General features: G+C 46.1%; 1 protein-coding gene across 1 annotated transcript in view; it reads right to left on the reverse strand.

Annotated features, from left to right (window-relative positions):
* The window catches only part of cntnap2a (contactin associated protein 2a), a gene marked incomplete at its 5' end in the record, with an annotated part of 370,887 nt that overhangs the window by 196,862 nt on the left and 148,106 nt on the right, over positions 1–25,919 (reverse strand). Inside the window, one exon of the mRNA XM_084474889.1 lies at positions 13,902–14,012. Coding sequence (XP_084331015.1) covers positions 13,902–14,012 — 111 coding nt within the window. The remainder of the gene's footprint in view (positions 1–13,901; positions 14,013–25,919) is intronic.

Here is a 25,919-nt window from a genome sequence, read left to right on the forward strand (position 1 = left end):
TTCCGCACAGGATTGATGAGAGAGATTTGCCTCTGTTGTCGAGTCATGATTGAGCGGACACACACACACACACACCAAAGTTTGTGTGTGAGTGTGCGTGTCCGTGTGCGTGAGCGTTTGCGTGTGCGTGTGCCTATGTGTGTGTGTGTGTGTGCGAATGGGGAGGTCAAGGCAGCCTCTGCAATCCACAGTCACAAGCCTTCATAACGCTGACTGCTCTTAAAAGGTAAAGCTCGCCATCTGTCCTGCATTAATATTCCATCTCTGATTGTTACCGTCTGGCAGAACAGGGCTCAGCTGCCAGTCTAAGCGAGGCTATGTAGGCTATGTGCGTTGGCTTTGTACGCAACACACACCTTACTTACACTTCCATCATCTAAAATACCGGTAACCCTTTGGTCAGCCTTGTATTAAATATGACCCACTGTCAAGACTACGGTCCGATCCGTGCCTCTACGGGACAGCGCTACCATGTCTGACAGTTTTCTGGAGCATGTTTGCTTTATTGTGACATTTGATCAAATGCTAGGAAGTCTATTTTTAGCCCTGTGCGTCTTGTGAGCTGTCCTAGGCTGAGAATGACCCTGTGCATTCTTTATTGTTGATTTTTTTGTCTATTTGTCAAGATGTAGGCCTACTCACAGTAGTAGGTAACGGTAGTCATTGACCTATGTATTTTTTTTGCACGCTTTAAAATAGAAAAAGTATGCAAAAGTATGCATTGAATCATAAAGTAAAACCCACGCAGCATAGATGTCAAGAAAACAGATCATGGGGGCATATCAAAAGAGAAATAATATAATAATAATAATAATAATAATAATAATAATAATAATAATAATAATAAATTTATCGATAAGAAATAATGTGAACACTGTCACAACACTTGGCTTAATACCGAAAGTAAGTGCTATCTCTGGTTACCGTCAGCTTTGGCCAAGCTGAATAAAGGGTATTTCCTGCTGTCAAAACATTAGCTTTGTTATCGCAAACGATTTAATCACATTGCAATATGGATGAAATAAAAATAGAGATACACCAAAACAGCAACAATCGCACGCTCATCAATTTAAACCTTATCTCACGACGATGACCACGATACGAACGACAGATGTAAACATTCAAAAGCAGACACATCACCTGAATCCTCTCAGAAGTGGGGTCTAAATGTGTCAACTCAAAGAACAGACTTCGGGCTGTTCTGGTGTTTCAAGTTCATATTTTGTGTGCCATCGCATTTTCATGAGATGCGGTCATGAAATACGGGATGAATCAATTTGTGAAACTATCGGTTGTGACGCAACATCCTATCTTCAATTCCCATAAAGTTCAACGTAATAAACCATGGATAGGCAGTTTGAAATGGCCTTTCGGATTTAATAACCATATAGAAGCATCTAGACAGGCATTTGACTATCATGAGGAATCCCTCGTCCCGAGTGTCACCATGAATAATACATATTTCCTCATCGCCCCGCCACAAATAGCGCTCCTTCTCGCTCTGTTCGCTTGGGAGTCCTCCAACTCTTGTGGCTTCCATCCATGTTGATCCGCATCTGGGTCTGCGTTAGATTAATAATGAATACATGTTCATAATAATGAGAACACTGCCACATTTCCTCTGACCCGTGTTCCATGGCTGGTGTCTTGGCCCAAAGAGCAGGGAGGGAGAGCCAGTCGGACAAGACATAGTCAGGGTGGTGCGTCGGTGGAGGAGGAGGGAGGATGGGAGCCCAGGGCTTTGATACACATGATGAGACCATGAGATTAAAGAAAGAAGTTTGCACGACCAGCCTTTGAACGGGCTCCGATGTATGATGTATGATGGACCCTGTGTCAATTTATAAGGTAGAACTTCAATGGGGGGGGCGGTATACTATGCCTCATTATCCCCCTTTCCCCACCACACACACACACACACACACACACACACACACACACACACACACACACACACACACACACACACACACACACACACACACTCACACTCCTACACAGACACCTGTTGGTCTCTTGGCTTTTTTTGTTCCTGTTCATTTTTCACTGTCTGCCTGTGTAACTACCTCAAATGACGGTTTAACATTTTGTCGCATGAAACAATCATTTTCAAATGAATCACTTTTTTGGAACTAAACTTTGTTGGAACAGGTGGCCGTGTGCCTAGACAGAAGAAAAAGACCCAGAGGGAAGAAGCAGTGACAAACTGAGAGCGAGGAATCAAAGACGGCGGGAGGAAAAAGGAGCCCACCACCCCACCCTAGCCCCGCCTCTGCCCCCCCCACACACCCCCAACAACGATCCCATATCTTATCCAATTACAGAGCCATTACACTCCAGCCCCAACCCTGACAGATAACCAGGCCCATATCACTGAAAATGTCAATACCTCAAAAACCAGATGCTGAAAAACCCACCCTCTGGGCTTGGATTTGTGTGTGTGTTCGGTATGTGTGTGTGTGTGTGAGAGAGAGTGTGAGAGATGGGGACAGGGGAGGCGGACTCTATCTGTAGGACAGACACTGGTTTGATGGAGATAAGTAAACAGGCTGAGAAAAAAATGAAAAAAGAGGAAAGAATAAATAAATAGAAAATAAGTAGAAATCCAAGGAGAGAACAGCCAGGAGTGGAAGCCAGGTGAATGGACCCTCTACCAAAGGGCCCACCTGTGTGTGTGTGTGTGTGTGTGTGTGTGTGTGTGTGTGTGTGTGTGTGTGTGTGTGTGTGTGTGTGTGTGTGTGTGTGTGTGTGAGTATTGTATGTATTTTGTGCATCTGTATGTGGTATACCTATGGTTGTGATAGTGGCTGCTGTATTGTCGTGATTCTTTGTGGCTGTATACCTGTGTGTGTGTGTGTGTGTGTGTGTGTGTGTGTGTGTGTGTGTGTGTGTGTGTGCATGCACATGTGTTTTGTACCTCTGTATGTGTTATCTATCTATATTGATTGTGTTGCATGTATACATGTTACTGTCTTTGTACATGAAGTATGTATCTCTATGTTGTGTATGTGTGTGTGTGTGTATGTGTGTGTGTGTGTGTGTGTGTGTGTGTGTGTGTGTGTGTGTGTGTGTGTGTGTGTGTGTGTGCATTGCATTATGCATAAGCATTGGGAAACACTAGGAGAGAGCTGAAGGAACAAATTAACACTGTGGCTGTGGAGAATAGCAAAAACAGAAAAAGAGAGGGGGAGAGAGTTCGTTTGGGGGCACTCAAAAGGAAGGGTGGAGGTGGTGAGAGATAGCGCAAGAGAGAGAGAGAGATAGAGAGGTGGAGAGAGAGAGAGCGAGAGAGAGCAAGAGAGTGAGCGAGAAAGAAGGTACACAGGCCCTAACCAAATAAATCCATTCAACATTCAACCGGTATACAGTGCGAGAGCGGAGGCGAGGGAGGTTTTGGATAATAAATATGGAACAGTAAAAGAAAGACTAAGACTAAGGGGATAAAGTGGGAGGAGGTGCGGGGATAGGGGGGAGGATTCAGGAGCTGGTGATGGGAGTGATGATGGGATGGGAAGATGTGGTGGGCCGAAGCAGGAGAATGGTGTGACGGAATGAGGGGGGTGTGTGCCGTGACTGAGTGTGTGTGTGTGTGCGCCGGGGGTGAGGGTGAGCGAGATGGATGACAGGAAAAGGAAAATGAACAGATGAGAGGTGAGGAGGGGAGGTGAGCCAACTTGACAGGGGTTACCCAAAAAAGTCTCTGTACATATATAGAATACATCAACTATAGGGTGAGTTGGGAGGTGGAGGCAAGGGGGAGGAAGGGAGGGTCTGACGGACGACAGCGGGCTGAGGAGGAGGAGGAGGAGGAGGAGGAGGAGGAGGAGGAAGAGGAGGAGGAGGAGTTGGAGGTGATGGCGATGGGGAGCGGATCGGAAAGCCAGAAGAAGCCAGGGTGGAGGAGAAAGAGGAGGATGATGAAGGAGAGAAGGAGGAGGAGGAGGAGAGAGAGAACAAGAATAAGAGAGAGAGAGAGAGAGAGAGAGAGAGCGAGAGCAAGAGTGAGAGAGAGAGAGAAAGAGAAAGAGAGAAAGGATGAGAGAGAGAGAGAGAGGGAGCGATAGAGAGAGAGAGAGAGGGGGATCGAGGCGGAGGAGGTGGGTGTGAAGGGAGGGAGAGAGGGAGGGACCAAGGAGGCGCAGTGGCGCGGGCTACATCGACGGGGACTGTCAGTGCGCTCAGGCTTGTCACATGCACAGATGTTAAGGGAGGAGAGCGGAGGCAGTGGGGAGGACAGGGCTGGCGTTAGGGACGGGGGAAGGTCAAAGGGAGCGCCCCACTCAGACAGCGAATAATGAAAAAAAGGGACAGAAATTGCATGGAGAGAAGGGGAACGAGCACACGCGAGAGAGAGAATGACAGAGAGAGGGAGAGAGGGAGAGGGATAGGGAGAGAGAGAGTGAGAATGAGGGAAGAGATAGAGGGAGAGAGAGAGAGAGAGACAGAGGAGAGGGAGGGAAAGGTGAGAAAAAGAGAGAGAGAGAAAGAAAAGGCAGACAAGATTCCAAGAATATGATGTAAAGAACTGCCACAGAAAAAATGGAAATTGAAGTTTGAGTCGTTTTGTTGTCTGGATGCCTCGTTTCTCAGACATCCTCAAACTAATTCAACAATGCTGTCAAATCAATCCCTTTTCATTTCCACCGCAACCGTGTCCTTGGAATGGCTTGTCAATATAATTCTGCCACTTTGAGTGTCTGTGCCCACTACTAAAATAGAATGAATGTGTGTGCTTTGAACTCATCATTTTCTACAAAACCTCTCACTTTCCTTCTCAAGAAAAACCCCTCTCAAAACAATCACCTCCCTGGTTGTAGCACAAAGGCTTACAGCTCCCCTCCAATATTATCTTGAACATATGAGCCAGTTAATGTTTAATTTAATTTAATTTGAGATAAATATGGCACAAATAAATACAAAAAAGCGTTCTTCTTGATCGCAAAAATACGATCTGTATACTTGCCGCTATCTATGGTGACACAGATAAGCCGGGTTTGTGAAAGTAAGTGCAAGTAAACAGAGGAGAAGTAGGACGAATATGTATCAACACTAGCTAGTCAGTGTATGAACCAACTTACTATACGACCACACACACACACAAACGGACGCACGGGTACACACATTTAAATGGTCCCTTGTCTTTCAAATAGCTTAGGCGTAAGAGTTGTCATTAGATTAACTTGTTAAGTTGGGCCTCTAAAACTTTATAACTGGGACATTATAACTATGACGAGGGGCCTATTTATACGCTTGACTGGACAAACAACACAGACACACAGACACACACACACACACACACACACACACACACACACAGGTATACACGCAAATGTACAGACCACAGTAACACACAGACTGATGTGTGTAGACAATGTATAAAGGCTGTTGCCCGAAGCCAAACAGTAAAAGGATTCCTTTGTCATTATTGACAGGGTTTTCAGCCTCTCGGGAGAGCAGACATACCTGGAGGACACGACTGACGTGGGACAGTTTGTAAGTGCCCGTTTTGCAACAACAACCAATTACGATGACCTATAGCCCCATACAAAGTGATCACGGGGTTGTCGCAAGGCATGGATGGATGTGCGGTGCGCTGTGCTGACTAAGGGCGTGAAGAGGGCCTAAAAAGGGACAGAGCAAATCAAACACAGGAAGTGCCCCGCGGGGAACCATTTTCTTAAAACGGCTGCAGTTTCAAAATGTCAAGTAATGCGTTCACCACCTCTTTTTGACCCCCCCCCCCGCACCACCATCACCCTGTGTCATTCCTGCACCATTTGGGAAGAAAATAAGAAATAAAAACCTATGATTTGTGTATTCCAGGCCAAACCCCAAGCTAGTCTAGGAAGGCTAACTTTGGCTGATGCGAACCCAAATCAAAGCAGTTTAAACGTTGTCTTTGAACTTCATCGTTTACGACTGTGATGTGTCTATATGGGGCCTGTACTTTTCATCCAGGGGAATTACACAAAAGGCAAAAAAGAAACAATGCTTCAACACAACTTCATAGTTCAAAAGTAATTGCCTTTTTTATTTCCACAGTTTAAAAGCTGACCAAACTGTGTGTGTGTGTGTGTGTGTGCGTGTGCGTGTGCGTGTGCGTGTGCGTGTGCGTGTAAGTGTGTGTGTATTTCGATTGAAGTTGAAGAGAGGGAGACCAGTGATAGATGATGATTACAGAGATGGTGATTGTCAATGGTTTGACTGACTTGAACCTTTCAGGCAGGGGTGAGAGAGGAAACAGTTGACCACATGCATGTGCTTAGAGTGGTCGACAGAAGAGATTTTAAGTTTTAAGATTTTAAGTACCTCAATTAAGCAATTTAAAATGGAGAGATGAAAGGAGGACATTGGGTAAAATGTGTTCACAGCAGGAGGGAGCAAAAGTGAGCAGAAAAGACACAACGTTTTAGTAGCAAACAATGAAACAAGAAGGAGTCAGCCATGGATGGGGCAAATCAATGGGAGAGCTCAGGAGAGAATAAAGAAATGGAATGGAATGGAAGAGCGACGTTGACGGAGCAAGGTTTGGGATGAATAGGAAGCGCCGGCTGACAGGTTCAACACATACAGAGTGTATATTTATCAAAGTTGTGCTTTTGGCTATTTGCAGTTCCCTTTTACTGCCTTCACCCCCCTAAAAAACTGACAGAATATTAACCCAGACTATAAAAAAACCAAGAGACATCCTAATGAATTTATAGGCCTTTAAGAAAAGGGGAAGAGAGAGAGAGAGGAAGATGGGGAGAGAGAGATAGAGAGACAGAAGTGAGAGAGAGAAAGTGAGAGAGAGATAGGGGAGAGAGAGAAAGATAGAGGACATAGAGATAGGGGAGAGAGAGAGACAGAGAGAGAGATAGGAAGAAAGAGCGAGAAGAAGAGGGAGATACGAGCGAAGCATCTGGTAAGCCCTCTGCTAGTGCTTCATCTTTCTGTCGCAGTGTGCACGGGGAGCGGAGAGAGACGGAGTAATTTAATTAGCGGCGGACGGCCATTATCGATGGATGATGGCGTCGCCGCGGCAACATCAAACAACTCCGCCGAGATGACAGGGAGTCCGAGGCGCTGAGTGGGCGGCTGTGTGGATGGGTTATTTAAAATGCACGGGTCTGCTCACTGCTGAACTATCAGGAAGGAAAGACGAAGACAGGAGTAGACAAAAGGTGTTAAGAGTGGAGGAAGTTGAGAGGGTTGAGTTTTAGGAGCGAGATTGGTGGGTGGGAAGGACAGGAAGGCAGGCAGAATAATGAGGTTTTCGGGGAGGGCAGGAGACTCTAGTCTGGGGAAATGGGTGCTGGGGCATAGAGAGTGTTCCCATGGAATATGGCAGGTCATATGGAGAGGGAATGAGAGAGAGAGAGGTAGAGACACAGACACAGTGCAGAGAGAGAGACAGTGTGAGAGAGAGAGAGAGAGAGAGAGAGAGAGAGAGAGAGAGAGAGAGAGAGAGGGATATAATTTGATCCCTTACAGAAGTTGTTAAAAGAGTAACAAACAAAGTTTCAAAGTGGGCCTCTAAAAGTTTGCTGAAACAAAAACAAATAACAAATTATAGCTGCTGCGCAGCAATGGGTCGGGTCCGGGCTAATTTTGGCAAATTCTGAGCAACAAACAGGAGAATAGGAAGACAGGACAGTTGACCTTATAATGTTCAATTTGCACCAGTTGAGGATTGAACCCACAACCTCTGGAACCAAAGACCATTGTCTATCGCACTGAGCTAATTGGCTAATTGGCAAGTGGCATTTCAACAGTGGCTTCACAAATTGAGTAAGCCATTCACTGTCGTGCAGTCAGAATTTCAGAAATTCAGTCATCTAAACAAAAATCAGATAATACATAAATTGCATCTTGACAGCATGGAAATGTTGGTGATTTGTTTTTAATGATAAGTGTTTTGCTTCATAAGAGAAAATATGATGTTTAAAAATTCCACTCTCACATTGCCTGCAGTTGTTCCCATGAGAGCAGAATTCAAAATGTTCTCAAAAATTCAGTTTTTGAGATAAAATTCTGATATTTGCCAAACTTCATCAACCATGACAACCATGACAACCATGACAGAATATTCTCAATTTTTTTCAGGAAGATTGAAAATGTATTTATCAAGAATTTGATGGTATACGTTTACAGTACTGTTTACAGTCATACGTTTTCATGCACTGTAGGATCAATTTTTGCTTAATCAAAAATCCGAGAAACAAGTTTTGTTGAGGACGGTCTGGAGATGCTCTGTACCAAGTTTGGTGACAATTGAGCAAAAATTGTGGGAGGAGATACATTTTAAAAGTTTTACAGTTATTGAAAAAAACAGAGTGATGGACTTCATAATTTGTAATGAGTTTAAGTGGTCAAAAGTTTCAGCAGTATTGAGGCTACATTGTGGTGAAGTTTCAACACTGTAGCATCTACCGTTGGTTTGGTAGGAATTTTTTAAGTTTTTAAATTTAAACGCTTATTGTGCCCCCCCTAGGAGGGGGGGGCACATGTCCTTGGAGTTGAGTGAATCTGGCATGGGACTGGACCTTTGTGCAAAGTTTGGTGAGTTTTCACCCATGGGAAGTATGACTTCCTTGGAAGAAGAAGAAGAAGAAGAAGAAGAAGAAGAAAGAATTCCTAGGAATACAATAGGTTCCCGGCAGCTTAGCGGAGAAGGTTTGATGCAGGTCTACTGCTGTGTGTACCCGCATCCAATTTACATTCCCTCATCAAATTCACCAATGTGAATGCATGCTTTCACAAAAACACGCACCCGCACGCACACTAACTACACAACATTCCTCCGTCAATGTGTTTGTCAGCCACGAGTCACAAGCCGCGAGTCAAAGTTATGAGCTACTTTTCCGATTCAGAACTAATGAGACAAATAGTCGCATTTTACTCAAAACATTCCACTCTTTCATGTTCTCTCCCCTAGTTAATCCATCCCCACACTCAAAAACATTTATTTTCCCTTCGCCCATATTTCCGCTCTGTCAATCTACAGGCTAATTGATTGTTATATTTTGTGACATATATTTATGAGTTCATGTGCCGTACCAAGGCTGATGCACTGAAGGCACGGTCTGTGCGCCCGTATTTGAATTCAGAACTCATAATGAATACTGTGCGATGCATCCTCGGCTCGGCACTTCTCTGACACACTGTGCCTATACCCTCGTTCCTATCCTCCCGTTTACCGCTGAACTTCCCTACTTCTCATACAAACATCTGTCTGAGGTGCAGAAACTCATCTCAACCTGTCTCTCTCTCTGTGTGGCTCCCACTGTCTGCAAAAGAACAAGACGAGCAAATGGTATGATAATGCTCTGGCGATGACGTTAGGGGTGGGGAGTTTAGTGATGGATAGAAGTTCAGAATTTGGTCCTAATACAAGCTTCTAAAACACAAGCTCTCTTTTGTTGTTGTTTTGCCCTTTTGTTGTTAAAAACAGACCAAAGGTGAAGGATCTTGATTCCAGTTCATTGTAGCAGCCATAGCACCTGTCATATAAGTATTCAATGCTGTTGAATAGCTTCTCTGTGGCACCGTGGCCATGTAGTGTTAATTTGAATTTTTCAATTTCTTTGCCTCTCCCTTTTTCTTTATTACACCTTCCTCTCTGATAATCCATCTTCTCTCTCTCCTTCCCTTCAGCCCAGCCAGGCAAACCTTTTTTTGCAGCCGTCGGAGAGAGAGGGGAGAGATTCGGCTGACCTTTCTGTGTGTCTTGTGTGCCTATAGGCAAAGCGGGTGTCTCTCAGATAAGCCAGCAGTGGGGAGACTATGAGAGAGAGAGAAAGGTGCGGACAGACAGACATAAAGCTGAGGGGGGTTGTGGAAAAAAAGAAATAAGAGGGAAAACGAATTTGGAGGATGAAAAAGAGAATGAAATGGAGGGATAGAGAAGGTGAGGCGAGGCTTTTAGCAATAGAGACGACGGTGAACGATTGCGAGACAGTAAGCCTTGAGTAATGGCATGAGGCTCTTTTATTACATTGTAATTTTTGTTCTTACAAGAATGCCATTTCATTTTCACCAGCCGCCTTGCTTTGCTCCGCACAAGCCTCATGCTATTGTTCATGAAACAAAAGGGAACGGTATGGCCCGTGATTCTTGTGTTGGATGAAAGAAACAAGCAAAACCAAAGGCTGCAGCAACTGTAAAGCCATGAAGTAACATGGAGGAAATTAAGCCCAAACCCGGGAGAACAGCCTCCACTTGGATTTTCCTAGACCCCGAAGCGGAGACTTATTGATCGGATGCAGCGTAAGGATGATGGTTAGCTCGGGAGGAATGTGTTTTGAATTGCTATACCTGCAGAGTGGTTAAACAATCTATGCCTCCCGTATGAACACATGAAATGGATGTGCGTGCACGAACACACACACACACACACACACACATACACATGCTCATGCACGTGCACGTGCACAGTGGTGTGAAAACAAAGTGGCAGCACTTTGATGGCGGGGTGCTGGTGGCAGGCTGCTATACAGCAGAAACAACAGAAGGCTGCCTGCTGGAAAATCATCAGTGTATCATTTACCTTGCGTGCATGCGCACACACACACACACACACACACACACACACACACACACACACACACACACACACACACACACACACACACACACACACACACACACAAATACGTGCAAGCATGCACATAAACACATGTGCACACATAAACACACATGTTTGCCAGTGTACACACGTATACACACACACACACACACACACACACACACACAGACAAACACACACACACACACACACTAAAGTGTACACATCAACATACACAAACACAGAGACACAGACACACAAATGAACACACACATGCGCACACATGCTCGCGGCGCTAAAGCTAATCTAATAGCTGTCAGCATTCACAACACCGGCTTAATATGAGCTCTGTGTCCCATTGATTTTGTGACTCTCCTCTGTTGTGTGGCGTAGGAAGACGGCGGCAGGTTGGCTTATCAGTGGAAATGCGCAGCACCGGCGGCGCCTTTGGCTGCAGTGCACCAGCTGCTAGGGGTGACTCTGCCAAACACACATATGTGTGTGTGTGTCTGTGTGTAGGATGGTTTTTAGCATTGCTATATACTGGCAAGCTAGAAGATGCGTTTTCTAGAGAGATTTTGCATGGGAAATGTTCTGGTTACAATGTAGTGTAGGTGTGAGTGTGAATGCATGCTCATCGGGTATAAGTATATGTAGAGGGAAAACCAACTGATTGGTATTCCTGTATTGCTATCATTCCGGCATTGCAATTGATCAGTATTATGCGTTTGTGTGCTTTGAGTTATACCCGGCTTAGTAAATGCCTTTTAACGAGAGTGTATTTGCTAAAACGTTTTTTAATGAGCTGTCACAGTTGAATTTAGCTTGGGATGATATATGATTATAATGATAGAATTCCTGTGATAACTGTCGTTATCAGCCAGCCATGTCTGCTGCATTGTGTTGGTGAACGGTTTATTTAGCTGTGTTTGAACGAGACAGACACCCTGGCGAAGTCAAACCCTGCCAACACAACAGAAAGAAGTGATGATTTTAATAGGAAAGTGTGGAGTGGGAGCTTGTGCCTTGTCAAAGATTTTGAAGGAAAAAAGCAAAAGAGGAAAGACAACTTTTTCTTCAAACCCGTCAGACTACCCTCACTTTCTCGGTATATAAGCACATCCTCTCCTGAACACACTTATTGATTTGGACGGATTACAAATTCCGTTTGAGTAGCTGACAGAGAAGCATAATGCCGCTGGAGCCTCTTCTCCGATGTTATGATCCTTTCCAGCCGAGAATTAAGAGAAAGAGACAGCAGCTGCCGGAGGAGGGGATGCCCGGGAAAAGGTCAGTGATGGTCACAATCCAATCAATGCAGCTTTACTTCCACTGTTCACACCAGCAAGTGTCCTCATCCTGGCCTCCAATGTGCTCGATTAAAAACTCCCAAAATTTCTCCTTACTCTCTCGATTCGTCTCTTATTATTTCAACTTTGTTTGTATATCTCTACCCATGCCGTCGTAGGGAATAATGCTAATGAAGCGATGACTTCATCACGGACACTCAGAGCCGGACGGATGGCAAGAGGCAGAGGACAATCTTATCTCTCTCCTGTCGGCGGACAATAAGGGGGACACTGTAACTGTTCCTTGGTTAACATTTCTTATTGAGACTATTTCGGAACCTGTGTTCTTGTTTTAGGTGCATCGTCAGGATTTTGTCATTTCTGCGACACTGGGAGAAGGAGCTCAATGCAAGGGGGGCATTTTTCTCGGAGGGGATAGGCGTTTGGAAGGCATCAGTGAGATATAAATGCGCATGGCTTAACAGGAGCCGTGGTGAGGTGCTATAATTACCAATCATTGACCGTGCAGTGTGGGCGGTGGTGGGAGGTGCAGCACTAACTTGGGCTGTGAATGAGCTCATTCTCTGCACCGCTTCAAAAGCTTGGAGCCGGTACTGGTAGAACACCTGTTTGTAAATCATTATCCCCCATATGATATCCTTATCTCATCATATACTATATTTATCACACTAACTTAGAGAAATCAAGGAAAATCCAACTATACGTTTCCATATTGCACACTATGGCTGATAAGTACATAAATAGAGCAAATATGTTAATAATAATAAAATAATGAGCATAATTAAAACACAGTGCCCCATTAATTGTTGGATGTGTCAGCTGGAAGCAAGCCATATAAATACTTCTTATCTCTCATCCATCTTTCCTCTATCCCCTTTGATTTATTCCTCCCCCTTTCTCCCTCTTCCTTCGTCTTCCCTCCTTCCTCCCTCCCTCCTCTCCTCTGTCCCTCCCCCCTTCCCATCTCCCTCTCTCCCTGTCGTCCGTCCCTCCTCCCTTTCTTCTATCCCTCCTCCCCACTTCCCTCCCTCTGTACCTTTCTCGGTCCTTCCCTTTCTTCCCTCCCTCTTCCCTCCCTCCCTCCCTCCCTCCCTCCCTCCCTTCATCACAGCGTACACAGGAAACCGTCCTCTTTAAAGGGAGCGGAGGGGCCGTGGGGCGGCTGATCAAACACCAGGATAAGAGCCTGGCGGCATGCGGCCTTCCCCATGCCACTGCTTAGGCTGCATGGCGACTATATTAACAGATGAAATATGACATGTATAAACAGAGAGCAATGTCATTTGTACCACTCTCTCTTCTCTCGCCCTGTCTGGCACGCCCTTTATCAATCTCTATCACTCTCCCTCTCTGTCTTTCTCACTCCAGTTCTCTCTCTCTTTCAATACTGTGGGCAGACGGAGATAGGTGGGTAGAGAGAGGGGGGGGGGGGGGGGGGGGGGGGGGGCGAGAGGGAGAGCAAGAGGGAGAGGGGGAGCGAGAGAGAGAGAGAAAGAGAGAGAGAGGGGGAGAGGGAGAGCAAGAGGGAGAGGGGGAGCAAGAGAGAGACAGAAAGTGAGAGAGTGAGCGAGAGAGCGAGAGCAATAGAGTGAGAGCGAGAGCCAGAGAGAGAGAGAGAGTGTTATAAGCAATGGGGGATGGGAGGAGGTTGTGAGAGTGAGGGCTAGCCAAGGGGAGGAGCAGACTCAGAGCGTGCTGTGCTTGGGATTTTAGATCAGTGTTAAATGTCAAATAAGAGAAACAAGTGGCCTTTCCTTGTTGTGGATGTGTGCGTGTGGGGGGATGCGTTCCTCTGTCTTCGTGAGTGTGTGTGCAACCGTAAAACTGTGTTGATGTGCGTGCATCCTCACGCGTTTGTCTATGCATCCGTATGGATGAGTGGATATTTTCTCTCCATCTTCACAAGCACATGTGCGTGTGTGTGTGTGTACGTGCATGTGTGTGTCTGTTTGTGTGTCTGTGCATGTGTGTATGTGAGTTTGTGTGCATGCGTGCATGCATGTGTGTGTGTGTGTGTGTGTGTGCGCGCCTGCGCGTGTGCCTACCTCCTCTCCTGTTGAGCTTAGCGTAGCCGGGCGCGTATCCGTTGGTGAAGACAGATGAGCTGGTGAAGGCTGTGTGGGGGAGCGGGGACGCCAGAGCCTCATCACACTTCTCTGCAGAGAGAGAGAGAGAGAGAGAGAGAGAGAGAGAGAGAGAGAGAGAGAGAGAGAGAGAATTAAACATATTTTTCTCTGTGTATGGATTAACTCTAAGTATGACCTCACCTCTCTTTCCATATAAGACACAAAGTATCGAAAACGTTAAACAATAAAAAAAACTTGAAGAGATACACCCAAATGTATATATTTGTATTCCATTCAGCAAGGTTCATTCGAGCCCCGAGGCGTGAGATCGTTAAACCTTGGAATACCTCGCTGGGAATAAAAGCGAAAAAATGAAAAAGCGTGCTGCTGTTATTTCCGGCTGTCTGGCTCCGTGAGCAACGGATCCAAGGAGCTGAGGCGCACAGGGGGGGGTGTCCGGGGGTGGGGATGAGGGGGTGGGGGGGGGGTGGCACTACTGGTTGCCATGACCCCCATGTCAACCCCGGGCTATCTCCCGAGGGAAGCCATGCATGCAACGGGCTGGGGCTGGGCGTTGTGATGCACCGGGCTGGGGCTGGGCGTTGTGATGCACCGGGCTGGGGCTGGGCGTTGTGATGCACCGGGCTGGGGCTGGGCGTTGTGATGCACCGGGCTGGGGCTGGGCGTTGTGATGCACCGGGCTGGGGCGCACGCTGATTCGAGGACAACCCAAAAATAGCTTTCTCAAACAAAATCGGCCTCTTATTCTCTCTTTTGTCAAACGTGCAATAACACGTAAAAACACAAAGACATAAAGACGTACGCATTCTTCCACGACATAATGAGACATTACTTACTTATATACACAGCCACACATACACACGCAGAAGCGCACACACACACACAAACACACACACACACACACACACACACACACACACACGCACATGCATACAGCAAGTCCATCCCGTAAGAAGCAAACATAACTTACTGACAACACACACAGACACATGCAGAAGCACAAACACATACACACAGAAACACACCTTTTCCACTACATTACGTCTCACACAGAGAGGCATGGTGAATGGTCTGTCTGGGAGCGATTGACTGCTTCTTATTGCTGGTCATGCCCTGTAAAGCAGGTCAATGTGGACGTGTGTGTGTGTGTGTGTGTGTGTGTGTGTGTGTGTGTGTGTGTGTGTGTGTGTGTGTGCGTGTGCGTGTGCATGTGTATGCACTCCAAATGCACTTGCCTCCGTTTCCGTGGCAGTGTATGTATCTGTGTGCGCGTACACTTTATCATGTGTTCTAGGTTGTGTGTTTGAGTGTGTACGTTAGTAGTGTGTGTTTTTTTTGTGTTCTAGAGTGTGTACTCCTCTCCATACAGTGGTTTGAAGTCAACTTGATCCGTGTTGACCTTTTGGGGTGCGGACTCCTTAGACGTATTACTGAGAGAGGGCTGAGCTGAGGCAGCGGAGGGCAGGAGAAACACCATCAGAGAGCCATTGGCGTGCATGGGAATGGGGGGAGTGTTGTTTCTGCCCATATGCAGGTGAAATGGTCTGCCTCCTGGCGCAGAACCCAAGCCCATATTTTCACTTCACCGGCTGATTTGACAAGGGACAAGCGCTCATACAAGTGCACACACACGCAAGCAAGCATGCGAGCACAGGCACACACATACACCTACACACACACACACACACACACACACACACACACACACACACACACGCACACACACACACTCAAATGTGTGTGCACACCCATTTTCTGTTGGGTCTCGTTAAGTTCTTGGCACAGAGTAAGCCTTCCAGCTTTTCAACATAGGGAGGCAGGAAGGCCTGCACACACACACGTACACTCACAGGCCACTGGAAACACACAGCAACAGAGAGCTAATGGAATATGGGTTTGCAAGGTGGTGGAGGTGATGACTGGGGGGAAGGGAGTAGGGGTGTACGGTATAAACTGTATAGAAAGTACACCGGTGTGAATTTGCTCTACGGTATGGATTTTGACCATACCGTGAGACCGGTGTGACCATAAGTAACGTAAATACAGTAACGTAACTTATTTTTCATGTGAAAAGTAAAGTTACGCGAAACTACTGAAAATATGGTAACGAAATGTAGTTCCTTTTTCAATTCACCGCAACGTTACTTTTCCCAGGGAGCGATTTGACAGCGATACTGCCTTCTCAGGCAGTATGCTATTGCGGAAGCACGCAGGCACACAGGCGCGCAGCCTGCGCAATAGTCCCTTCACAAGCTCTCTCTCATTCCACACCGTACGAGACAGACGCTGGTAGCGTGAAGCTGTCTCTGCATCTCACACATCGCTTCTGCAGGCATTTTCCAAAGCCAGTCCTTATGACAAACAAAGCCAGCGATGGAACGAGATAACAAACGCTGTCACTGTTTACCTGTGTGAGGACATGGTTCCCTTTCAAAATGTCGATAGAAAGGGCTTTAAAGAGATTATCAAAACACTCAATCCCAGGTACGCGTTATCTGCCCGCACACACTTCAGCCAAATTGAGATGCCAAAACTATATGGCAAGGTCCGCGATCAAGTGGAGACAGAAATCCATACTATCCATAATGGAAGTAACTTAAAAAAAAAAAAAAAGATTCAGCATTTTTTTCTATTGCAGTTTTGCTCAATAAATGTTCTTAAAATACTTCTGTAGGCCTACTATGTGAAATATTTCCTAATAATACAAAAATAGCTGCCTAACCAGTATTTTACCCCTTCAGAAGCATTTCTATCGAAATTAGAATACAAAATTAACATACCGTGATATAATACCGTACAGTTTATGCCTCAAATCATAGGCTACCGTGATATAAATTTTAGTCAATACCATACAGCCCTAGAAGGGAGGCAGAATAGAAGCTGATAGGATGGTTGAGAAATACACTGTAGATTCCCCCTGTTTCTGGGGGCCGTTGCTCATCCCATAGAGGCCCTCCAGTCTTGCAGATCAAGGAGACACTGGTTTATGTATATCGGGATTTTTAGGCATTTGGTCAACAAAAACTGAACAAATATGTGCTACAGTCTGCAGTGCAGTTTTGGACTTGTTATTGGTGCAGAGAATACTTTTCCATAATATTTTTTTGGGGTTTATATTCATCAGCTTTGTGTAATTTGGTGAAATCAATTCAAATCGAGTTATCAAGTAATTTGAGGACAAGGTACTTATTGCATTCAACTTCATTACCAGTGTAAACAATTTATCTTTCATAATAACAATAACAACTATTATACATGTTTTCGACCCCTAAAGACGTGAGATGCAGAGCAAATTGCTTGGCTCCATGATACCCTTTGGGCAGAGGTTGTTCTGTTGATGTAATACAGAGCTCTATACCAGAGGACATTGGTGTTCTAAACACCAATGATGAATACATATTATACAAAAGAAACCAGGGTAAATAAATGGCCCATATTTCCATATTTTGTCAGTGTAAATCCTGACCTCTTATGCTCAGGCTGGTCAATGTAGCACCAGCCGCCATTAATCTAGCCAAGCGGGAACATTAGCAAAGCAACAGCAAATGTGACTTATCTCAAGGGTTGGCAGAGGTAAACTGAGGAATGTCTTGCAATTCCAATGCTCGGGACTGACCTTGTTAACAGTGTGGAACAGTCGTTCCACACTCATCAGTCCAAATTGTGGTGGGTAAACTGACTTTAGAGCCAGCTGGCCTACATTCCTAATGACGTGTGTGTGTGTGTGTGTGTGTGTGTGTGTGTGTGTGTGTGTGTGTTCAGGTGTGTGTGTGTGTGTGTGTGAGGGGGGGGGGGGGGGTGTTTATCTGTGGGAGTGTGTGGGTGTGTTTTGCATCCCTTGTGGTCCTCCTCTGTTCCTAGTTCAGTATTTAACAAACATCTTAGAATGCATCTTTTCCATTAATAATGCATTCATATATTACACAATGCTGGCTCCTGCCTGTTGCTTTAACACCTACCCTTATGATAACCACGGCAGTACAGTCATGGCATAACAGCATGAATACTTAACTCCTACACACAAGCACGCTTGCACGCACATACACACACACACACACACAGTAGGATTAACACAATTTGTTGGGAATGAAGAAAGTGTGGACGAATGGTGAGTGCATATGTGATATAACTGAGTTACGAAGGAAACGAGAGAGAGAGAGAGAGAGAGAGAGAGAGAGAGAGAGAGAGAGAGAGAGAGAGAGAGAGAGAGAGAGGTGGGAGACATAGAGAGACAGAGAGAGAGATTAGAAGATTGGAACATGCTGATATTTGCCCACGTCTCAAGTGCATCGTGGAGATTTGTGTGCTCCGGCGCTTAAGGACAAAGCAAATGACTGCAACATCCAAGTGCAAATGTCAGAGCGCTCCCTGGAGGGAGATACCGAGGTACAACACTTTGCATTATGACACGACACAAGAAAGACCAAAAATACACAACAGTGGCAAAGACGGCTGGAGGTGGGAAGGGAGACACGAAGGGGCCAGGGGACAGACACCAGGCAAACAAGATGGAGAGCGATAACAGAGAGGAGACAGGCAGGGTCTACAAATCCAAGGAGGAGAAGCGAAGGGGAGGGAACACACACCACCCCAACCCCTTCTCCCCCTATCATACTGAAGCCCCCCCCCCCCCCCCCCCCCCCCCAAAGCATTCCAAGGGACACTTCCAGCGAGATGGATGACCATGGATGAGCCACAAATAATGACCTGGACACGTGTCACCTGGGCCCTGAAGGCTCTGGCCCCGCTTCACATAAGGGGTCCACATGTCCAGAGGTAAACAAATTGTTGACGGGGGGGGATCGCAGACGAGCGCTGTTGCGGGCGCGATTGTGATACCGGGGGGGGGGGGGGGGGTTGGATCGCGGACGAGTGCTGTTGCGGGTGCAATTGTTGACGGGGGCGGGTGGGGTTGGCTCGTTCGGGGGGGCCACAGGGGGGGCCGGACTCAGAGTTACGGTGGCACTGGCCCCCCCTGGCCCCCCCCTAGAACTGTCACTGCAGCCACCAGATATCTAACAAGTCCGGGGAGACTCTCAACTTGTTTGCTGTGTCAGCTGGCATCCAGGCAGCGGCTCCACGTAAACAAGACCGGACTATGAAGACCTTGGCACTTGACTTTGGCTGCATCCAGAGTCATTGAATTATGGAATGTGAGCAAATGTCGCTTTTGGCAGATCTTGTCTGGTAACGATGTTGGCTTAACAGACAAGCGGGATGGACTCAGGCCTCAGTCTCGGCTTGAGACTCTTGAGGAGCCTGTGTTCAGGGCGATGTCAAGGCGGGCTTTCTCAATGACTCATATAATGGGTCAGAGTGTATAATGGTGTCCAGAGTCGTAAACATTTAAAGCAGTAGGGATACATTTTATGGTGGACCTTCGTTGACATTGAACCTTTAAGCATTGCCAACGGTAATTACAAAGTGCTGTTATTCCAAACGACACAAGGATAACTACTTTAACTTTTTCTTCTACTAATGTTCGTGGGGCATTTCCTATAGCCGACCAACACATATAGCGTAGTGGAGCCCATTTACATTTTACGACTGAAATTAACAACATACGTTTTATGTCCATCCCCCCACGCGGTGCCTATTTTATTTTTCTTCTTCTTTGTGAGGCCAGCAGAGGGAGTCTGCGCATGATGCTAGTCAGATGACCGTAATGGAGTTTGTTAGAAAGGCTACAGGTGTGTTTTTCACTTGGTTTATGCTGACAACATCTCCCCGGAGTTCAAGCATGGAGCTTTGAGGACACAGAAAAACCAGATGCTCCTGCAATGAAGAATATAGCTTCAATAAACATTAACGGTTCCCTCTCCCTGTTAAAAAAAAACTAAAAAACCACAAGGTTGATATGAGCGCAGGGGTTTGACTTTGGGCTTGATCCAGGAGAAAAGAGGTGCGATAATGACAATGATGTGCTCCTGGAGCCCAACCCAAGTGCGCACCGTTGTGCCGTTTTACATAACTCTTTGAACGTCGAGAAAGAGGAGACATTACGCGACCGCTGTGCAAAAGTGTCGCGCAAATTGAGAGGCGACGCATGTTGAACGAGAGAGACGAGTGAATAACCAGCCATTGAAACCCCAGGGTACCCAGCCTGTGCCATTTCCCTCCACTCGCACTCTGTAATACCCCGGTGACAAATCAAAAAGCCACCCCCATTTAACTTTCCATGAAGCTACAGGGGCCAGGGGAGGGGGATACTATCCAGGGACAGTGGGTTTATCTATTATTTATCCGCTGTAATTAAAGGCCTGCTTGGGATGAGTGATTTGCTGCGTTGTAAGGTAATCCACGGGGCGGAGGGAGGCTGGCTCATCGCGCTGGCCTGCAGTGTGAGGCGGAAGTGGTGGTGGTGGTGGAGGTGGGGCGGGGGGGGCGTGGTTGATGACGGAGGCGGTGGAAGGGGGTGCTTTTCCGACGGAGCAGCTTCTTGATAATAGGGTGAACTCCCCTAAGGAAGACAATTCGTCTTTCATTCAACTCGTCGGTGTTCACACACTCAATTAGCAGATAAACGGAGGTGTGTAAACGTGTTGGCTTGTGGGGTCGCAGCATTACGGAGTGGCACACCATGGGAGTGGTAGTAATACACACACACACACACACACACACACAAACACAAAGTTCTCAGCGCATTTTTCCGTGGCACGACGTCGGAGGGGAACCCCAGGGAGAGGGAGAGACGAGGAGCCAGAGTAAAATTGTGTATTGATGGACGGATGGTGGGAGGCAGAATAGGAGCGATGATAACATCAAGCACCTCCACCTCCATTTTATAATCGGTCCCATTCTCTGACACACACAACTCTCAGGAAACGATAAAGGATCGACAAGGATTTAGAATTAGTTTATTTGTGTGTGTGTGTGTGTGTGTGCGTGCGTGCCACGTCGGCATTGGATATGCACCTGCAATGCCGTGTGTGTTGCATGAGCGACAGGCAAATACACACGGGCATTCATACACACACATGCTGCTCTGCTTGTTGGAATGTGTTAAGAATGGTTGCCTTGCCAGATGCTAATCGGTGGGTAGGGGCACTGGTGGATGGGTGCGCTTGACACTCGCTCCTCAGAAAACAGCTGTGTAAGTCTGACAAATAGAGAGAGAGAGAGAGAGAGAGAGAGAGAGAGAGAGAGAGAGAGAGAGAGAGAGAAAGAGAGCACAAGAGAGAGAGAGATGAGAGAGAGAGAGAGAGAGAGAGAGAGAGAGAGAGAGAGAGAGAAACAGCAGGAGAAAGACAGAGAGAGTGAAATCTGTGGAATACAGTAGTGTCTTCTCGTCCAATTTTCCATCATCTTTCCCTCATCCATTCGCCCCCCGCACCCCACCCACCTCCTCCCCATTTTCTCGCTGGTGGCTGGACGGCTGTCGGGCCTGTCCAGGGGATGCCAACACCAATCCGTTTGGCCCGCCTGATTCATTGAGCTCTCACCTAGGACTGATCTTTTTCAGGGCCGCGTAGAGCAGAACCCATTGACTTATATCACTGGCGCAAGATGGTGGGTGTGTGTGTTTGTGTGTGTGATGTGTGTTGCTTTTCTTTATGTTTGTGTTTCTTTATGTGTGCGCCTGTTTGGGTGTGATCCTTTAAACGTGCGTGTGTGTGTGTGATGTGTGTGTGTGTGTGTGTGTTTATATGTGTGTTTCACTATGCGTGTGATGGTGTTTCTTTATGAGTGTGTGTGTTTTATTGTGTGTGTGGGTGTTTCATTATGTGTGAGCATCGGTGTGCGTGTCAAGTGTATTTTTATGTGTGGTAAAAACGGCTACGTCGTAACCTTCATAACCTACTCAGCCGACACAGCTGACTCCTGCCCAGCTCCGTTCCCCTGGACCGGCATCTAAAGGCCGGGAGGAGGACTTGGTAGTCCCACCTCGGTGAGCCGAATATGAGGAATAATATTACTTTCGACCCGGAAAGATTAGCTGAATATTGTGGACTAAGTGTGTGTGTCTGTGCAGGCGCCATTCTAGGTTTCTTAAACATCCGGGGCTCAGTGGGACGAACGCGGCCGAGAGGGGGAGGGGGGGGCTGGGGGGGGGGGATCGCGGGCGGACGGGATTGTTGACGGGGGCGGCGGCGGACAGAAGGTTGAATTGTCTTTTTTTAATTTAATTTTTTTTTTAAACAAAAATAGATTCGGGGCTATTTCAATTTGATCCGGGGCTTTAGCCCCGAATAAAACAGCCTAGTGACGCCACTGTGTCTGTGTGAATGTGTGTGTGTGTGTGTGTGTGTCAGTGCAAGTTGGTTTTCCTTCCGTCAAAATATTTGGCCTGCGATGAGCCCAATAGACTTCCAGCTGTGATTGTAAGTGCTCTGTATAATGGCCCCCCGCAGTGACATACACTTACACACGTCTGTATGAATCTATGATGGCAACTTCATAAATTCAGCTCATTACAGTGTTGTTGTTTTTTTTGCTACTGTCAGATTAAATATCCGCATATCTTGGCGAACAGATGGAATGAATTACAACTGTATGATTATGTTGTTTTCTTTGCCATAGTTGTGTTTAGTGTAGGCACACAGTGTGGCACACAGCTCTTAATTACAAACATGTTTGTGTGATAATAAAGTATACAATACATCTTATTATTTTTTCCTTATTTTTTCCTTTTTCCTTCCGTGAAAGTCGGCGTGTATGGTTTCCATAAGGGCTTTATACATTTGTCAATTGTTTAAGTCGTTTTTCTGAAAAGATTAACATACATCCATGTCTATTTTTAAATGGTCAAGGACAAATCAACCTTTACAAATCTTAACAAATATTTTCTTTCAAAATGTGTTGTATTGTATTGTGTAGTATTGTGTTATTTATCGATATTTATCGTGTTTTTATCGATAATTCAACTTTGCCTTTAGCTCTGGCTGACCGCCGCCACAGGGTAAACGTTCTTGGTACTTTCACCCAATCACCCAATGAATTCCAAATAATGTCGCCATAGCAGAAGCGATACTGCGGAATCAGGGTCAATGGATGAAAATGGACTGAACTCCAAACACTGAGGTTGAAGTACACTGCCAATCATCTAGTGGTAAAAAAAATTCTGAAACAGTCTATGAGGGATTTGGCCGATTTGCTACCACCCTAGGTTTATTGTTGACATTGACTATATTGAAACAGAGATAAGCCATGATAGTTGCCAAGTCTAGTTGGCTAGCCATTGACATCCATTCTATTCTATTCCAAGTGTTTTGCAGTGCCCATAGCTGTATCCATGTTTTGCCCGACACAAGTAAACACATAAGAACAGCCCTGGCTAGGTAGCATTCTCCAACAGTACCCACAAACAAACAAATCCACAAGTTTGGATTCTGTGTTAGCACGCCACAGGGCATGCTCACAGACGTGGACACTGAGAGGCACACATCTAGAATTTTGAGCAAAGATAGTAGCTGTGTGTTAGGCTACCAACTGAATGCTGCATTCAGAATTCAGCAGTTCCCTTATTTCACAATGACTGACTCAGATACTGACGAGTTTAATGAAACAGGAGCATTTGGACCCAGTCCACCGTACTTGTGTGAACTCGAGTACTCTGCAGGGGCAATTGAAATCAGACTGGCGGAGAGGGGCCGATTGAGGAGGCAAACCGATGCGACATAAATCGATTCGCCAGGACAGTCAAGAAAATAAAGGTTTATCTACAATATTGAAATGTTTCTCTGTACTTAGAATGCTCATTTACAACACTGCCTAAAATGCAGCCAACTTCTTTGCTCAGAATTGTAACTGTGTGCCCCTCAGTCTCCGAGTTTGTGCAGTGGCATATAAACACAGAATCAAAACTGGATTTGTTCTTTGGCACTAATGGAGAAAAGTACCTAGCCAGGGCAGTTTGGTTGCACTTATGGATAAAACATAGATACCACTATGGGAGCTGTTGAACACTTTAGTATAATGGAATAGAATGGAATGTCAATGGCTCATCAACTGACTGATTCGGGACGCACGTACACCATGACTGTGGTTGAGTTGAACAAAACATAGAAACAGACAATGTCAACACTTAACCTGGGGTCTTAACAAACCGGCCAAATCCTTTAATTTCTTTCAAATGTGTGTTTTATGCATGTTTTAAAACCTTAAAGGCATTGGGTGTGAGTGTACTACCATGCCTTCTTAAACCAGGTATAGCCAGGTATAAGTGGTCTGAAACCTATTCACTCTCATACACCGAGAATGAAGTGGAGAGTTAATCTATACCTGTATATACCCTTGATGACTAATGGATTTCAATTTGTTATTGTCTTGAGGGGGAATCTCTGTACGCAGTACACAGCTCTCCCTAAAGCATGTTAATAAGCTTGAACAAGTTGAAGGACAAGGGTAGGATATGTTATAAGGATATGTTTGTCTGGTTGGGGAAAAACAAACAAATCATGATCAGTGGCTCATTCTCAAAATAAAGACCTAAATTTGGGTTTGAAATAACATTCTGCATATGCGTATACTGTGTGGGATTTGGACATTACTTTTCAAAGCTGTTTGTTAACACAAAATTGCAGAATTCTTGAAATAAATATAAACATCTCTCTCTCTCTCTCTCTCTCTCTCTCACTCTCTCTCACTCTCTCTCTCTCTCTCTCTCTCTCACACACACAGTGTGGCAACCCAGCACCATTGCAATCAACATGATGCAGAGCACCCGAGGAGCCGGGAGGAAACCTGCTTAAAAGGCAGGCTTCCACAGCCATTCAGGGCTCTCTCGTGGTTGGGGTGGACGTAGAGAGTCCAGCCGTTGTGGCTGCGCATCTTTTAGTTCTTTTATAAAAGAGACTTTATTGTTTGATTAAACGAGCCTTTGTGGCGTAACACCCAACCGATTCAAATGCTGTTTGAAGTAAGGCGGGTTCACTCCCCGAGGCAGGTTGCCACATATGGTGGAGAATGCGGGCAACTCGACCTATCTACGAACACTTTCGGGAGTGAACGCCGACGCCGCCAGGGATGACACCGCCAGAGACGAAGCCGCGAGAGATGCGGCTGGAGACGAGGCCGCGGGAGACGAGGCTGCGGGAGACGAGGCCGCGGAGACGAGGCAGGCCAGCAGCAGAAACAGCGACGCGACGCGCAGGACCGCCGCACCTCCGAGAGGCTACCCAAGGCTTCAGCAAAGGGTGGAGGAGTCTGGCAACCCAGCCCCGTCGCAATCAACATGATGCAGAGCACCTGAGGAGCCGGGAGGAAACCTGCTTAAAAGGCAGGCTTCCACAGCCATTCAGGGCTCTCTCGTGGCTGGGGTGGACGGAGAGTCCAGCCGTTGTGGCTGCGCCACGCGATCATCTTTTAGTTCTTTTATAAAAGAGACTTTATTGTTTGATTAAACGAGCCTTTGTGGCGTAACACCCAACCGATTCAAATGCTGTTTGAAGTAAGGCGGGTTCACTCCCCGAGGCGGGTTGCCACAACACACACACACACACACCCCTAAAGTTACATATTGCATTGTACAGCATGGGATCCCATGTGTGAAATTGTCTCTGGTTTACCATGAACTTGAAGAGCAAATCATACAATTTAAATATATCCATTTGTCACTTTTACTTCTTTCTTTCAGCGTTTGTATGTGCGTGTGAATGTGACGGAATGTGTGAATTTATTTTACCCTTATGTGTAAGCAAACAACTCTGTGTGAAGTATTTGTGCTTGTATGCATATGTTTTCTTGGGCCTTTCCTGATTGCATCATGAGTGTATGCATATTTGCCCATTCTCAAATTGTACTACTAAAAGTCTCTTACTATGTCATACTACTGTATTGGAAAACAACCAACAAACCAATAGTCAATTGTACAGGGAAGATAGTGGGCATATGAACCCTTAAAAACAAAAACAGTGCCATTCTGTCTGCCCCCTTCTGCAAATGTCAGCATTAAAACAATGTGCTGATAAACTGCCCAGCCATAGCAACAAGGCTCAGCGGTGTCCAATTCCCCCTACTTTAAAGAGCTCCTTTAGC

This window comes from Micromesistius poutassou (genome assembly GCF_964030765.1).
Source record: "Micromesistius poutassou genome assembly, chromosome: 11".
NCBI lineage: Eukaryota > Metazoa > Chordata > Actinopteri > Gadiformes > Gadidae > Micromesistius > Micromesistius poutassou.